General features: G+C 46.5%; 2 protein-coding genes across 2 annotated transcripts; one reads left to right on the top strand and one right to left on the bottom strand.

Annotated features, from left to right (window-relative positions):
- The first annotated feature begins 134 nt into the window (after nt 1-134).
- LOC110291269 (histone H2B type 2-E) lies at nt 135-4,264 on the top strand. Its single transcript, XM_021158312.3, has one exon. It carries the CDS (start codon nt 137-139, stop codon nt 515-517), a length of 381 nt encoding a protein of 126 aa, XP_021013971.1. The 5' UTR covers nt 135-136; the 3' UTR covers nt 518-4,264.
- Nucleotides 4,265-10,129: 5,865 nt separating this feature from the next.
- LOC115030640 (histone H3) lies at nt 10,130-17,376 on the bottom strand. Its single transcript, XM_029475540.2, has one exon. It carries the CDS (start codon nt 17,288-17,290, stop codon nt 16,745-16,747), a length of 546 nt encoding a protein of 181 aa, XP_029331400.2. The 5' UTR covers nt 17,291-17,376; the 3' UTR covers nt 10,130-16,744.
- Nucleotides 17,377-17,768: the final 392 nt, after the last annotated feature.

Genomic DNA, 17,768 nt, shown 5'->3' with positions numbered 1-17,768 from the left:
TTCGCGTATGGGCCAATGGAAATTAAAAGTACTTTGAGACCTAATTTGCATAAGGCGTTCATAAAGGGCTCAAGTCCTCCGGGTCCCTGGTTGTTTTTCTACTTACTAGACTGTTTTCCATTGTTTGCTTTTAATCATGCCTGAACTGGCCAAATCTGTCCCGGCTCCCAAGAAGGGTTCCAAGAAGGCTGTCACCAAGGCGCAAAAGAAAGATGGCAAGAAGCGCAAGCGCAGCCGCAAGGAGAGCTACTCCATCTATGTGTACAAAGTGCTGAAGCAGGTGCACCCGGACACCGGCATCTCGTCCAAGGCCATGGGCATCATGAACTCGTTTGTCAATGACATCTTTGAGCGTATAGCAAATGAGGCTTCTCGCCTGGCGCATTACAACAAGCGGTCTACAATCACATCGCGGGAGATCCAGACGTCGGTGCGCCTTCTACTGCCCGGAGAACTGGCAAAGCACGCCGTGTCGGAAGGCACCAAGGCCGTCACCAAGTACACCAGCGCCAAGTAGAGGCCTCCCTGGATGAGGCGCTCGCTGGCCCTTTTGATCTTTAAAGTCTCTTAGTCAGTCGCCCGTTCAAATCAGGAGAGAGCTTTGTCCACTTGCATTAGTTTCTAGTTCCTATTTCAAAGTTACTCCAAGGGTCTTGAAAAAGGTATACTTCAGAAGTTTTAAGCCTTTGTGGTTTTGAGTTCCCCTGTGGGTATCTGTTTGCAGTTTGCTGCACCCTACTTAGCTTCCTGGTGTTCTTTTTAAATTAGGATAATGGAGGTGGGTCTCTGGGTCCTGTTCCCGTGTTCTAGGCTCTTGTGTCGGGGTACCTTTTACTTGTCGACTTAAAGTGAGATGGTTTCCTTACCCTGGATATTAGAGGGCTCCAGGACACAGCTAAGTCTGTGTCAGCGAATGCTGGGTACCAGCCGTCTACAACTGAAACCGCTCTGTCCCTTTACTTGTGTCCTGGGCACCAGCGGTTACGGGGTACTTAGGGTGGTGTCCCTCTAATTTACTGACTTACAAACACGAATGTTCCACGTTGCTGCCGATTTGGTAGAAGTCGGTTCTGGTTCTCTCTCAGGCTTTAGAATCCCTGTTCGTGGCTGGCTTGGTTTGTTTTGTTCTGTTTTTGTTTTTGTTTTTGTTTTTCCTTTTAATTCTTTGCTTTACCCTCTGCAGTGAGATTACCGCAGGCTATTGCTGCTTTTCTCTCTGGGCCCATGAAGCGCTCTTTCGAATCCACACACGCAGGAATCAGCTCTTTCCCTCCTGTCCTGTCTCCAGGAGAAGTTGTCTCAAGTTCCCTTTGCTTTCTTGTTTACACTGTTGCTGATCAAGCTGGGCTTGACAGTTTTATACCTCCAGAGCCCATCAGTGCCTCAACCACAGCAGATGCTACTTTTAAAATTACTTATTGAATTCACTGCTTTTTAAAAAAATATATTTTATTAGGTATTTTCTTCATTTACATTTCAAATACTATCCCAAAGTCCCCCATACCCTCCCCCACCCAACTCCTCTACCCACCCACTCCCACTTCTTGGCCCTGGTGTTCCCCTGTACTGAGGCATATAAATTTTGCAAGACCAAGGGGCCTATATCACTGCTTTTTAAAATTACTTATTGAATTAATTTTTATGTTAAGGTGGGGGTGGCAGAGACCTTGTCCATTTGATGTATGTGAAGACATGTTGGAAAGGAAATGTTTTGGGGATTTTTTTCCCCCAAATTTGTCTTTAGTTATCGTTACTGTGGTCGCTGTTCTTGGTTCTTAACCCAAGCAGCTGGGTACACCTGTGAGGGACTTTTTTTTTTCTTAATTCCATAATTTGAAATGAGAAGAACCATTTTTAATCTGGTTCTTTTCCACCTTTAATCTGGGTCACGCCAGCTGGCAGCTTCTATTAAGGACATGGAAGAAGGAAGCTTGTTCTTTGCTTGCTTGCTGGAGATGGCAAGTCTGTTCCTGAACTGGCATTAGAGCCCTACTTACTTGGGATTCTGCCATACACTGAAGACCAGCTGAGACACCCAGCCTTGTGGACTGAACAACTACTGGATTATTGGACCTTCCGTTGGTAGACAGCCATTGAACCCCAGCCCGTAAGCCATGTGTTTATGCTCGAGTGTGTGTGTGTTTACTAGGGACTGGCCATAATAGTTCCCTTAATTTTGACAATTTAGAGGAAGCTCTTGGGTTTGTATTAAATGGAGAGCATTGGCCTTTGGGAGAGAGACATTTTACTGCCACCACCATCCCCATTCTTAATTTTTCTATCCTCTACTAAGATGAACTTCCAATTTACAATTGTCCCAATCATTTACATTTCAGAGGGTCTACAGGATAGGTAGGTTATGGAGCGAATAGTGAAGGTAGTAGAAGCTAAATAGGTTGGTCCGTAGGCCAACCCTTGCGCCAATACCATCCACTCTTGTCTCCTACCTGAAGACAACGGCCTTGGTTTTCCTTTGTGGGGAGTGTAGCATACTGAGTTTTTCCTTTGAAGTCTTGGGGTTTTTTTTGGTGAAGATTCTTGATGCTCTGATCGCTTTCTCAGTTCTGCTTTGTGGTAAGGGTCATTGGAGCTGATTGCAGGAGCTTTGTGGTAAGGGTCATTGGAGCTGATTGCAGGAGCTTTGTGGTAAGGGTCATTGGAGCTGATTGCAGGAGCTTTGTGGTAAGGGTCATTGGAGCTGATTGCAGGAGCTTTGTGGTAAGGGTCATTGGAGCTGATTGCAGGAGCTTTGTGGATCCAAAAGAGAGTTCCAGACATTGTCATAGATCGAATAAATCCATTCACTGCATGTGCATTTTCAAGTGGGTAGACACTGGGATTATCATTAATAAAGTTACTGATTAGCTTCAAATCTTTGCTGGATTGTTTTCTATGCAATTCATTTTCTCAAAAATAAATAAATAAAATGAGTAGATATAGCCATTTGTGGTTGGGCTTGTGGAAAAGCTGGGTGCCTTTGATTTGAAGGATTTATAAGCCATTAGTCAGAGCTTAGGGGTGTAGCTTGGAAGGTTTGGCCAGAATGCACTGAGGCCTTAGGTTCAACCCCCCGTACATTAAAGCACACACCTGCTTCTAGCTGGGCATTACCTCAGAGGTGCATTGGGGTTGGAATATCTATGGCATGGCCATTGTTAATGCCTCGAGATTGAGAAATAATGACCACAAATAAAAAGTATTACAAACAAGAGAACGTGAAATAGAATCCCTTGTAGTTTAGCCAACACCTGTGCTAGGGAGTGTTCTAAGCCCTTTCAACATATTGGCTCATTTGATCTTCACTGGGAACTTTATGGAGTAAGTTCCATTATTATCTCCCGTTTTATAGCTAAGGGAACAGGCATGACACTGCTTTTCCTCATAAACTGTTTAGAGAGTTTAGTTTTCTCAAGTCCCCAGTTTAGTTTTACAGGACTTGAGAAGGTAGGATTGCTCCCTGAAAACCTTGACCCCACCTCTCTTCATTTGGGTAGAGGGGGTTGAAGTATCCACACTTCACCTTCTATACTACCCTCCAGTGTTATTTTTATTCTATTTAGTCCTTATTTATCTTCAGAAATTGCCCTTTAATGAAAAGATTGCCATTGTGATTAGGGCAGCTAGGTTCAATCAGCTTTAGTGTGTTTGATTGGGAATGTCTACATTTATAAGTGTCTCTCAATAGTAACATTAATGGCCTCTAGGCCATTTCTTTCTCTTACACTCAGAAGCATTATCAGGTGTAGTGTCACTAATTAATTTAAGAATTTTTGGAGTTGGGCCTTGTGTTACAAGCAAGCCTGCAATTGGCTTAACCAGGGTCTGAAGCAGGAGGATCACAAAGTCAAAACCTGCCTGGAAACCTTAGGGAGAACTGAGGTGGCTCCAAGAGGTAGAGTGCTGGCTTTCCATGTGTGAGAGCTTTCATTTAATCCATATAGCGACAAAGAAAATGGTTCCAAGCAACTGTGGTAGCACAAGTTTAAAAATCCCAGCCCTGGGAAGGCAGGAGAATCTCTGTGAGCCTGGTCTCCATAGGGAGCTCTAGGACAAACAGGACTACATAGACCCTGTCTTGAGAAAAAAACCAAACAAACAAAAACCTGTTTGTTAGACGGCAGGCAACCTCCCAGGCAGGGATGATGCAGATTAAACAGAGCAGAGTGGTTTCTGGCTCTTTAGACTTTTAGTAACTGAAAGGAAAGAACGATATTCAATCAGTGACCATAATAAATAGTGGTGAATACTGAAAGACGGAAGTACTGACACAGAAAGTGTCATGGAAGGCGCTCTCATTTACCGTCGGAAGGACGCTGCCTTAGTTACTTGTAAATGAAATATTTATTCTAGCTAGTCCGTATAAAAGACACAGAAACCTGGTATTTTATTTACATGATGTAAGCCTAGACTGGGCAGGTTCTATGCTGTTCTCACCTCTATCCAAACCTTATGCCTCTTGTTCCTTGCTGTTTGAGTCTGCTCAGGCTACTTCCGCTCCATCAGCCTGTCCTCAGGGTACACTTCTCCTGGCCACGTGATCATGATCCATCCTGTCTCACGGTGACCTCATCCTCTCCTTTCTTTCTTCCTCTCCCCCCTGGTCTCTCTTGAGTCCCCTCAGTCGATGCTAAAGTCCTGCCTTCCTCTCTCTACTTCCCAATCACAGGCTCTAGCCTTTTATTAACTAATTAGTTTTAAGTTTGGGGAGCAAGGTTTACACAGCAGAGGCCATCATAGGTGAAAATGCACTTGTCTGGATTGCATCCAGATCTTGGGGCTCGGAATTTAGCATTTGTACACATAGCAACAGACCAACCTCCTCAACAGTTACTTTTCTATTGCTGCTGTGGTTTGACTAGAATCGGCCCAGTCAGCTCCCAGATTTGAAAGTCATGAGGGAGTGGTGTCTCTTGGCAGGGATTAGGAGATGGAGCCCTCTTGGAGGAAGTGTGTCACTGGGAGTGGGTTTAGAAGTTTCTCTTCTTGCTGTTAGAGAATCTGGATGTAGAACCCTCAGCTACTCTCCAGCTCTACGTCTGGTAGACAGAGCCCTAGCACTGTTGGGAGGGTGGCATAGAAGTCCCTGACCCCACAGATCTCCAGAGAAACCAGGAATGCTAAACATGCGTGATTGTCTTTCCAACGAGAAAAACCTGTTTTTCCATCCAGAAGGCTGGAAATGGGAAGTGAGTAATAGCCCGGTGACCTGCTGGGCCAGGTCATAGCAAGCTGCAGACCCGAGGTGGCTAGTAATTTAAATGGTCCTTACAGCCAGAGGCTCACCAAGCTTCCACAACCAGGTTCAGTGATACCTAACTTATAGCCAGGGGTACCCCCAAACTTCCACCACCAGGACCAGAGGTAACTAATAGCTCAAATGACCTCTATGCAATCTGTATGACAGAGACCAGGCCAGAGCCTTCCCTAGGCTCCTAAGTTATAGGTAGCCTCTCTGGAACCTATCTATCTCCTTGAAAGACATGACATGTATCCTAAGTTTCAATGTAGTTATGCCCCGTTGAACATCAGGGATTGTATTATACCAGGAAACTTTTCCCCCCCAAATTATACTGGGTTTAAATATGTTGAGAATAAACTGCCTGATACCAGATGTTTAAGAAAACTCTTGATCAAAGTTGCTGATTCAATCTGAACTGAGTTTTCATTCTCTTCCCAGTTCACCTCTCTCTCTGATACCTCAGAAATCTTCTCAGCCCTAAGGATTTCGAGGCAGGAGAGCTGTTACAAACCTGAGGCCATTTTTGACTACATAGTGCGTTCTAGACCGGCATGTGTTACAATGTGAGGCCCTGTCTCAAATACAAACAAACACAAGAAAACAACCTCCAAAAATAAAATAAAAATAAAAATCCATAAAATAGAAGTAGACAGAACAGCAGTCCGGTGTGGTGGGACACACCTGTAACTGAGTCCCGTGGGAGCTGGGGTAGGGGGATTTGGAGTTTGATGTCATCCTGGGCTACAAGGTGATGTCCTGTCTTAAAAGGCCACCCCACCAAAAACAAAACAAAACAAATAAACAACAAAAATCAACCAAACAAAACTATCAAATAAAACAAAACCAGTAAATCCAACCCTAACACAACAATGTATTTCACAATACCTTTACCTTAGAACCTACGAGACTCTCAATGCATTGCAGCTGATTCTGAGAGGAGATAGTTTAGGAAAAAATATCTCAATAATGCAAACAGCAACCAATTTAAATTAAAGGCAACAAGAACAAGAACAACAAAAAGTCTGAAAGTCCCTGGGGTTAGAGGACTCACCTACAGATCTGGGATTGGGACTCCACTATCCCCAGTCTCATTAAAAACATAATTAGTCGTAACTGTGAACACCAAGCTGGGTCTGGTGGTACAGGCCTTCGATCCCAGCACCCGTTTACACCAGGAAAGGCTTGTGGTTTTTGTCAATTACTAGCTTTCCCTTCAGCCCCACCCCATCTCCACATTGTCTTTTTTTTTTTTTTTTTTTTTTTTTAAGATCTTGCTATGTAGGCCAGATTGTCTTCAAACTTTCCCTCAGTGTGGTGTTTGAGTAGGAATGGCCCCATAGACTCTTATATTTGAAAGCTTAGAGTGGTTTTAGGAGGCGTGGCCTTGTCAGAAGAACTGTGTCACTGGGCATGAACTTTGAGGTTTCAAGGGCCCCAGGCAGGCCCGGCGTCTCTCCTGCTGCTGCCTGTAGATCCAGACATAGAACTCTCAGCTTCTTCTCCAGCACCATGTCTGCCTGGATGCTGCCAGGCTTCCCACCGTGACTACAATGGACTGAACCTCTGACCTGTAAGCCACCCCCAATGAAATGGTTTCTTTGGCCATGGTGTCTGTTCATAGCCATAGGATACTAAGACACTCTGCTTCTTAAATCCAGAATCTGAGGGATACAAGAATATTCCACCACAATCAATTCACACACACACACACACACACTCGACGTGTTTTTATTTTATATGTATTAGTGTTTTCCTGCACTACACATGTGCAGTGCCAGCTCCTCTGTTATTGCACTGTTTGAAGCCACCATGTGGGTGCTGGGGACTGAACCTGGGTCCCCTGTAAGAGCAGCAAGTGCTCTTAACCTCTGAACCATCTCCCCAGCTCCTGTCCTATTTTTCCTAACTACAAATAAGTCTCAGATTCCGCCTCTGAGGGGAGGAAGAGGATTGAACAGGGCTGGCAGAGGCCAGCAGCCCCGAGACCACTTCAGAATTCTGCTTTCCAAAGAAACACAAAGGAAAATAGTTCAGTGCTCGTCAGTTGTTTTGTGCCAGGGCTCCCGACACACAATTTCAATTTTCAGTCTGCTTTGGGGCTGTGTGAGGCAGAGAGCTTGCCTCACACACAGGAGGCCCTAGGTTCAAGTCCTAGTACCACCCAAAAATTGTACATCACCTCAGGTGTGATGGCACAGGCCTGCAAGCCTAACACTTGGGAGGCAGAAGCAGGGGAACCAGAGTCTAGCCTGGGCTACATAGAAAGGCTCTGTCTCAAAACTACAAGGCCTTGTGCCATTGAGATGGCTCAGTGGGTGAAGACACTTGCTCCCAAGCCTGACAGCCCAAGTTCAATCCCCAGGACTCACGTGAAGAAAATAGGGACCTGACTCCTGAGAGCTATCCTCTGATTGACACACATGCTCCGTGGCACATGTGCTCACATATTCACACACACACACAAGCACACACACAAATACACACACAAACACACACACACAAGCACACACACAAATACACACACAAACACACACACACACAAACACGCACAAACACACACACAAACACACACACACACAAACATGCACAAACACACACACACACAAACACACACACACACAAACATGCACAAACACACACACAAACACACACCCACAAACACACACACACACACCCCAAAAGTAAATTTAAAAATCAAGGGTTTGGTAGAGTATAATCTAATATGTGCAAGGTCCTGAATTTAATCCAGCAGTGTCACAAATATACAAATAAGTAAAGACATAAACAAATACAAAATAAAAAGGAACAGAAAACTGCTTGCACATGATCATTTGAAGAGCTGTTCATACATGTGTCTCCCCTGGAGGCCTTGGTCATGGAGACTTGGCTGGTTGATGTGGGGATGAAGAAATGACAGACAGACAAAAAAGCTGTGATGGGGTGGACAGTGCTCTTTGAGGGAGGGCACCTACTACACAATCCAGAACTGTGTGTTTATTATGCATAGCATAGCACAAGGAGGTGGGGTTAGCTAGGGCCAGTGGCTGGTCACTGTGGGGAGTGGTCTCCTGCTGTTTCCTTCTGGGAGGAGGAAGCTGTGGTGGATAGTTTCTGCATACACTGAGCATTCATAAACGCTCATATTCGGACCAGAGGAAGGTTTTGCCACACCTCTGAGCCTTACCTAGGCTTTGCCATTTCTATGCATCTGGGGTACTGGGGTCCTTGGCATGGCCATGCCAATAATACACACTCCCTCAGGATTTCATCTACTCCCCTATACATATTTTTATGTATTTACCTTTAACTTTATACATTTACTTATTTTGTGTGTAAGGGTATGTACATATCATGGTGCATTCGTGGAAGTCAGACACACCTTTAAGAGAAATGTAGAATATTATTGCTGAGAAGCACATGCAGAGATCACATTTCTGTATTTTCCTCTTTGGTCTCAGGATAAGACTCTCTGCCTTCCTTTCCTGTCTCCATCAGATCTGTAACTGCTGTAGGTATTCCCCAGATGACTAACCTGGGGCATAAACTTGCCCCAGGGACTCCCAGAACCTGCTATATCTCCTCTGGGGAGTTGAGAAAAGCCACTTGGGTCTCTAGCTCTCTTCACAGATCCACAGTCCCAGCTGCCTGAAGGACAGTGCTATTTGGCCTTTCCAGTTACAGCTGAGCTCTGTCACAACCTTAGGTTTCTTCCAGTCAAGAGCTCCTGTTGGGAGCCAGGCTGAACCAAGACTTTCTCAGAGACCCTGATGAAATTCGTACAAAGGGACCATTAGTTCTGTGTCCTTCCTCAGAGGCAGACTTGGCAAAGTCCTGTCTCAGTATGAAGCCAGGGCTACCAAGGAGTTAAGATTTTGGTTCTAGGCTTTCTCTCCTGAAGGCTGTGGTTATCAGTCTGGGCAGCTGTGTCTGATGTATCCTGTATTCTCTTTGCCAGCATTTTTTTGTTGTTGTTAATTTAGCTTTCTATTGACCTTGGCCCACTTTCCCCCTGCAAACATTATATAAGATGCTGTTCTTAATAACATTGCTTAGCATGAGCCATCAGCTCATGCAAGACCTGATGCCAAACGTTCTGTCTTCTTTACCTTTTTATCTATCCCCTGTCCTCCCTCAAGGTGACCTTGTGGATTCAGGTCATTTTCCCAAATTCCTGCCATGGTGAAGTACCCTGTCACCAGCCACTCAGGTAGGGAGGGCCAGAGTCACCTTTAATTACCTTTCTTGTCAGGAGTTCCTTTTTGCTTTTTCCCCATCCAAATTCAGACAAGCCTTAGTGTGTAGTGGTGTGAATGGTTTCCGTTGCTATGGCTGATCCCCATCCTCTCAAGTACTTCCATCCCTGAGGCCTTCCACTCGACCTCTTGACTCAAGTACAAGGTTGGTTTTTGCACCACCTACCTCAGATAAGACTTTTTTCACATGTAGCTTAGATCTACTGGCCCAGTTAAGGTCTACTGCAGTATGTCCATTGATTTTTTTTTTTTTTCAATTTGGAAATAGAATTTTTACATATACAACTAGGCATAGATTTTTAAAATGAAATAACCCTAGATTTAGGCCTTAAAGTAAAATATTGGTGTTATACAAGAGAAAGAAGATAGTGTTTGGGTCTACAGAGATACAGGGAAGAAGTTGGTGTAAAACCTAAGGCAGAGCCTGGAGTTCTGTCACTCGGAGCCAAGGGACACCAGGAGTCACTGGGAACTGAGAGAAGCAAGGAAGGGTTATCACTAGAGAGAGAGAGAGCCCTTGGAGGTCACATGACAATTCTATCTCAGCCTAATCTCCAAACTTGTGTGTCTTTTTTTTTTTTAAAGATTTTATTTATTATATGTAAGTACACTGTAGCTGTCTTCAGACACTCCAGAAGAGTGGTGCCAGATCTCGTTGCGGATGGTTGTGAGCCACCATGTGGTTGCTGGGATTTGAACTCTGGACCTTCAGAAGAGCAGTCGGGTGCTCTTACCCACTGAGCCATTTCACCAGCCCCCCAAACTTGTGTGTCTTAAGGTTACTATTGCTGTGATGAAAGACCATTGCTAAAGTGCCTTGAAAAGGAAAGGGTTTACTTGGCTTAACCTTCCACATCCCTGTCCATCACCAAAGGAAGTGAGGACCATAACTCAAGCAGGGCAGGGACCTGGAGGCAGGAGCTGATGCAGAGGCCATGGAGGTATGCTGCTTACTGGCTTGCTCCTCACGACTTGCTTAGCTTATAGAACTCTGATTTCTTATAGAACTCAGGATCACCAGCCCAAGGATGGCCCCACCCACAATGGGCTGAGCCCACCCCATCAATCATTAATTAAGAAAATGCCCTACAGCGGATTTTATGGAGTAATTTTTTTCAACTTAGGTTTCCTCCTTTCAGATAACTTACAGCTTATATCAAAGTTGACATAAAAGTAGTCGGTACGTTATGAAAAAGTAAATTGATGCTATTTATAGTACTGAGAAAATGACTCCAGTATCCTTTTGGCAAGTGGTGTGAGCTTTCCTCGTTGTACAAACAGGCTGCCACTCTGGCTGTCACAGGCCCATCCTAAAGTCAGTTTTTGGCCCCTCGGCCTGGACTGGGTCTGGGGACCCAAATGGAGGTCTGTGGCTGGGGAGTCTACATATCATCCATACCATTTATAGCACCCACAGAGATAGTGATCGCCTGAGAAACTCTGACTGAGCAAGTCGGGGTGGGGGGAGGCAGGGCAGGAGCCATCAGGGAGCCATCTGTGGCCAGTCAAGGATCACTGAGTGGTTTTTCCCCTCCTTGGCTGACACCTTTCCTCCCCTTCTTGGCTGCCAAATATACTTCATGGCTAATCGTATTTCAGATTCTAATCCAAAACAAGAAGGAACATCTCTTTGAGGACGTCACAAGGCCACTGTAATTCCTGTAGCTTTAATGACTAGCCATAAACTTAGGGGCTTAAAAAGCAACACAGATTTATTCTCTTTTTAGAGGCCAGGAGCCCCAATGAGTCTTGGCTACTAAAACACGAGCCTATAGAACTGTTTCCTGGTGGAGGCTGCAGAAGAACCGGTTCCTCAGCTCCGCAGCTGGAAATCCCCGGCAGGTTTGGACTCCTGGACACAATGCTCCAAGTCTCTGCAGCTGTGCTCTCTGCCATTGGCCCTCTTGCCTCCGTTAATGAGAACTCTTGTGATTACATGTAGGGCCCAGTCTGATGATCCTGGGTAAGAGCCCACCTCAAGGTCCTTCATTTATCCATGTTTACAAAATCTCTTAGCTGTATAAGATGATTTCTATATACTCCAGGAACTGAGATATGGTTGAAATTGAGCTTTAAGGGTGGGGGAGCATCTTTCAATCCACCACAAATGAGCACCCCTTCCTATAGCACCACCACTCAATCATGGATCCTATTGAGGGGGTGCTGGTTAGGAACTGTGCCTTCAGCTAATGCCACAATATGTACTTTAGCTATTTGTGGGTAAGGCATACTACTCCAGGACAGCTATGCGTTTCCTGATCTTGGGCCATGAAAGTGCCAGGACTTATTTACTGGCCAAGGTTACCTGATGTGGCCACCAGGAATTAAACCAGGATGGGTGGGTGTCCAGCTGTGGCAATTTTATTGAGAGCAATCAGACTTTTTATACTCTTATTAGAAATAGCATATAGTGGCAGTTGTCAAGATCAATATAGTAGCAGTTGCCAGTATACAGTGTTTGTAAGCTCTACAGGGTACACGAGATTGATGTCCAAGACCAATTGTCCTGTCAAGTTTCCCTGTTTCCTAGGGAAGCATACAGAGAAACACAGTGGTCTGGATATTTCACTGCCTGAGGGAGTGCTTCCTTCTCTCAGGAACTGGAAGGCCATTGTGCCCCAGGAGCCTGGCCTCTAACCTGAAAAATACAGGAGGCATGCTTGCCAAGGTTGCTAGGCCAGGCCAATGCTATAATGCAGGAGAAAATGATAAGACAGAGGTGGCAAGCTTTTTTGGAATCTGAGAATGCTATCTGTTGTCCATTGGTGCTGTCTAAGTGGTGGGGGGAACAGGATGTGTGAGCTGAGCTTCTCGGGGATTCGGTATCAGGAGGTAGTTCACAGGATGACCACAAAGTCAGCCTACCAAGGAGCTAGAGAGACCTGAGCATGCAGAAGAGGTTTGCCAAGTCGTGGGCCTAGCTGGGAATTGCAGACATTGGCCAGGCCAGGCCAAGGTTGTGTCAACAGATGTGTGAACAAGAAATCCTGGAAAGAAGCTGTGTCTGCAAAGACTGACCAATCAGAATTGGAGTACTTTGGAGAGATTGGAATGCTCAGATCCAGAGTCTGTTACCATGTTGTTTAGCCTCCAGGACAGCTGTTCCTTGCTCACCTCTGTGTCAGAACTAGCATCCTCTGACTAATAGATTAAAAACCTTTGGAAGAGACCTATTGACTTAACAGACCCACCGTCTTCTGTCAACCCAAAAGGGATGATTACCATAGACTGTTGCGGCCTGCCCGCAGTCCACAACACGAACGGTTCAACTGAGAATGGCAGTTCGAGCTGAAAAGAGAGGAATCTAGACGGGGCGGAAGAAAGAATGGAGCTAAGACAACATTCTGATCAAAGCTCAATTTTACTATTTTCAGACACTCAGTTATAAAGGAAGGGGGAGGGAACCCAATTTCCCGCCAAGTAACTCAGGGTCCAGTAGCAGGACGAACACGTCTGTGCCTCCAGGCAGCAAAGGCAGGGTCCAGCAGTAGGCGTGGCAGGACGAATGAGCAGGTAGCTCCACCCTTGAGCAAGCAGGTTCCAGGCTGGGGGAAGGGAGGCCACAATAGACAGTGTCTTGGACCTATAGAAAACTTCCCCATCTTATCTATAACTACCTCTTAGATGTTTTGACCAATGTATTTTAACTTGCCTTGATTTATGACAGTTTTGTAAAATTATAAAACTTCATGAATCAGATTCCACATTGGGATATAGAATTTGGGGTAACCTAATCCCATGTTCTCAGGCCATATTTGCTCAAAATATCTCCAGAATAAACTACCTCTCACTCCCTTTAAGTTGAAATGTGAGTTTTACATTCATTCAAAGGTGAATATGTTATGAATTTATCTAGTCAAAGGCCAGCATAGGGAGTCAGGGGTGGAGGACAGAAGGAGGTAATCATGTGATTTACGGTGAAAACGAAGCACACCTTTGTAACTTTACTTTTTGAATATTTAACAACGGGTGACGTGTTTTATAACCTGTTTGTCACTATGGAATTTATTTCCTTAACTACCTCCACACACCATTGTCCCATCTGTTGCCTCCACTTTAGAGATGAGAATCTGGTAGGATGTAGCTTCTGCCAAAGGCATGCAGGGTAGGAGGCAGAGCCAGGGCTTAAGAGCCTGTGTTGTCCACCGAGTTTCTGATTCTCTGCACCTCAGCACATGGTGAAGATTTCATTGTAAAGGGAAAGAGAACCTGGAAAGATTTTAAAGCATGGGAGTGACAAACATGTCCCCTACGTGTTTATGGAGTTGAGCAGATAAGCAAATAGTTAACAGAAGTAGAGCCACCTTAGCCCTTGGCACCATATTCGTCATTTCCCTTCTGAGCTTCCAATATGGACTGTTGGAAGGTGTTCTCCTTATGTATATGAACTTTGGGGTCACTTAAATATTTTGTCCTTGATGCTAGTTGTGGGAAACTGGGCAAAGTACTCAGACTTTTCCTTGTCTGTTGTGTAAAGTTGTTGTGATTATAATCCAGCAGTTGGCAGACGCGGAGGTGCAGCAGCATGCTGTTCCCATTTCTGAGGGTCTGTGTACAACGTGGCTGATGCCACCTTTGCCTCCTACAGCCATCTTCTCTCCTGGAGTTCTTCACCTCTCTCCAGCTATCCTTCTTAGTTTAGGAATTCCCCATCGGTTTTTGTTTGATTTTTTTCAATGTGGACCGAGTACTTAAACCTTTGTCTTGTGTGTGTGAATGAAGGCTGCAGAGGCCAGGGGAGAGTGTCAGATTCCCCAAAACTAGAGTTACTCGTGGTTGAGAGATGGCTGGCATGCATGCTGGGACTGGGCTCTCTACAAGGGCAGTGTGTGCTTCTCACGGCTGAGCCGTGTGTTCGGCTCCTCTTCCAATGCCTGGAGGGACTCCTTCTAGTCTGCTGCTTCTGTTATCCCTTTAGCTATCTGCTGAGCTTCTCCACAGATTTGTCTGGCTAAGCCAGATGAATATGTTAAAATTCCCAACTCCCACAATAGTGTTCTCTAGATACGAGGAATCTCAGTCTTGGGGTCAGGAGGGACTTGGTATATCTTCTTGGCTCTAGAAGCAATTGCTTTCCACTGAATCACTTTGCCTTGCTCAAATCTACTCTTATTCTAGCTTAGTGGTTCTCACCCATCCTAATGTTACAGCCCTTTAATACACTTCATGTTGTGACCCCCCCCCAAAAAAACCCACAAAATTATTTTCATTGATACTTCCTGGCTGTAAATTAGCTACTGTTATGAATCATGTAAATCTCTGTGTTTCCTAATAGTCTTGGGCAAACCAGAAACCATTTGGCCCCCAAAGGAACGGTTGTGACCCATGGGTTGGGAAGTACTCAGGCCTAAAGCTCCTTTCTCTTCCATTCTCCAAATGGCCAAGTTACCACATCTACTTAACTGAAACTCTTAAGAGTCCCTTTCAGCCTCACTCTGTGTCCATGTCTACCCTTGTCCTACAAGGTGAGGTTACCATCAGCTGTATAAAAAAACCCCCACAATCCATTAATAATGCTAGTTTTGTGGCTGACTTTTCCTGGAAACACCTGAGATTATGATAATGTTCTTTTACAAGTTTATGTATGTATGTATGTATGTATGTGTCGTCCCTAAGGTGGCTACTGCATTAAGCAGCGGTGTCCTGGAGAGGCCTGGTTCCAGGCTGGTTAAGAGGAGTTTTGGCACAGTAATCTGTATTTCTGCACACTGATTTGTACTGTCAGCTGGTTTTCTTCCCCAGTGAAAGATGGCTTAGGGCAACTTAGAGGAGAACCTGACTTAACTCACTCCTAGTCAAGGTGCACAACTCTTGTGTAGCAGCCCTGGGAGGGAGACTGTGAGGCAGGCAAGTCACTGACATCAAAGGCTTACCTTTGATAGGAAATCAGAGATTAACCTAGAAGACTTCCTCTAATAGCAGCCAGGTCCTGCCCTGCCCAGTATAAACTGCCCCCTCCTTTTCCTTTTCCCATTCTCCCCCATGTCCTTTGAGTCTTTGAGTTTGGCTAATGAGTACTCACAAGTCCTACGAGAGAATAAGGCAACCCTAAAAGTGAGAACAGCAAAGGGAGGCCATAGCTCTCCCTCCTACGCTAGGGACCCCTGACTGCCTTACATACTCATGACATACAAAGACTGTCAGCATCCAGAACTCTTGTATTTAAATTGGTTGATATCTTGCTTTTAAATCTGCCTTAGTTTCAATTCATGGTGTAAATCTGCATGCTGAGGGGGTCTGCTTATCTACTTTTGGGCCCAACCTTTGAAGCAAAGCTCAGTAAGAGGCTGGGAGCAAACGGGCTGTCTCCACACAACTTTAACTATTGCTAGTTTGCTCTCAGGAAGTTTCCGGCAGAAACCGGAAGGAAGGTCCCGTGACAGTGATTTGCATAAGGTATTTACTGGCAGAAACCTGAAGGAAGGTCCGTGACAGTGATCTGCATAAGGTATTTACTGTGCTCTTTTGAGTTTCAGGTCCAACACCCACCCCTGTAAAGACTGTCCTCACCCTAAGGAATTGAAAAGGGATTCCTCTCTGATGTCCAGTGTATTTCTGTCCAGAAAGGTGTCTGCCAAAGGGGGAAGGGGGGAGGGAATTGAGTTGATATTTTGAAGTAAAATAGGAAAAAAAGGAGAAACTAACGAATTGCCATGGAGCCATATCATAGCAATAGATGCTGAGTCCCAAGTAGCTAGCAGGTCTTCTAGTCAAGAGAACAAAGCAATATCATTGGATATTACTCATAGTCCACTTACCACCGAGATGAGCCCAGTAAGCCTCAGACATTGCCTTAGAATAAGGAGCAACAATATTCAGTCGTCCAGAAGTCTGGTGATGTAGTTATGAGCTGTAAGCTAGATCTCAGACCCAGACTTCAGCTACTTACAAAGCAAATCTCTGCTACAGCTGGGTAGACACATTACATAGTATCCACCAAACCGCAACCCTCTGTAAGATCATCGCCTCCCCTTAGACCGAGGTGCTGAACTTACTTTGGGTTAGTAAATTAGAGGGCTCGGAATAAGAACGCAATTAACGTTAAACAATATCACAAGGGTATGCAAATCTTACTTGGAAGAAACCACTATGTAGACATACAACAGGTATAAAAAAGGTCAAATAGCAACCTAGAGCTATGTGGAAGGGTAATGTGCAGACAAAAGCTTTAAGCGACTTAAACAGCTCTTTCCAGGAAGCTGTGGTGGCTCTGAAAAGAGCCTTTGTGGGGGACGGATGGAAGACGGGGCGCTCAAGCGCGCTCCCCACGGATGCGGCGGGCCAACTGGATGTCCTTGGGCATGATGGTGACGCGCTTGGCGTGGATGGCGCACAGGTTGGTGTCCTCGAACAGCCCCACCAGGTAGGCCTCGCTCGCCTCCTGCAGCGCCATGACGGCCGAGCTCTGGAAGCGCAGGTCCGTCTTGAAGTCCTGCGCGATCTCGCGCACCAGGCGCTGGAACGGCAGCTTGCGGATCAGCAGCTCGGTCGACTTCTGGTAGCGCCGGATCTCGCGCAGCGCCACGGTGCCGGGCCGGTAGCGGTGCGGCTTCTTCACGCCGCCCGTGGCCGGGGCGCTCTTGCGGGCGGCCTTGGTGGCCAGCTGCTTGCGCGGGGCCTTGCCGCCGGTGGACTTGCGGGCGGTCTGCTTCGTACGGGCCATGGCGGAGACGGAAGACACCCAGACGAGGAGCACTCGGGGACCTGATACCGGCCCGAGCCGGCCGCCTTTATAGGCGCAGTCTTCCCCGCGGCGGGGCGGAGACAGCGACTTGAAACTCCCGCGCTGCCGCGCCATTGGCCGGGGCGTCACCGGCCCCGACCTTGCCCATTGGCTCGGGCCCGCCACGCCACCTGACCCGCCCCCACCCGCCCCCCACGTCCAGCCCCGCGCTCGGCCCACTTGCCAACGCTCTGCGAGGGTGGAGCCACGTCCGGCAGCTGCCCGTAGAGGGCGGGCCCGGCTCTGCCCAAGAGGAGCTCGCGCCCCCGCCCGCCGGCCGTCCATCCAAAGTCCCAGGGCAGAACTAAGCTAGTGTGTGTTCAGCACCGCCCAGCCCCAGCCCCAGCCCCAGCCCCCCATGATCCCTAGAGCCGGCCGCGTCCAGTCCTCGCGCGACACCTCCTCCTCCTAGACATTCCCCAAGGACCGGGCGAGAGCGCGGCTGAGTGCGACTTATGTCTAGACTGGCCTAGACGTCCTAGTCGAGTCTCAGTCCTGGGAAGGGTCAGGCAGGTGGGCGCTGAGTGAGGGACAGTGTTGTGTATGACAGGAA

This window comes from Mus caroli, unplaced genomic scaffold (genome assembly GCF_978045245.1).
Source record: "Mus caroli unplaced genomic scaffold, Mus_caroli_1 scaffold_3, whole genome shotgun sequence".
Lineage (NCBI taxonomy): Eukaryota > Metazoa > Chordata > Mammalia > Rodentia > Muridae > Mus > Mus caroli.
Note: the sequence above shows the minus strand (reverse complement) of the source record. Positions and strands in the feature narration are given on the sequence as shown.

Coding starts and splice junctions, on each gene's coding strand:
- LOC115030640 (XM_029475540.2), bottom strand. CDS start 17,290: ATGGCGCGGCAGCGCGGGAGTTTCAAGTCGCTGTCTCCGCCCCGCCGC.
- LOC110291269 (XM_021158312.3), top strand. CDS start 137: ATGCCTGAACTGGCCAAATCTGTCCCGGCTCCCAAGAAGGGTTCCAAG.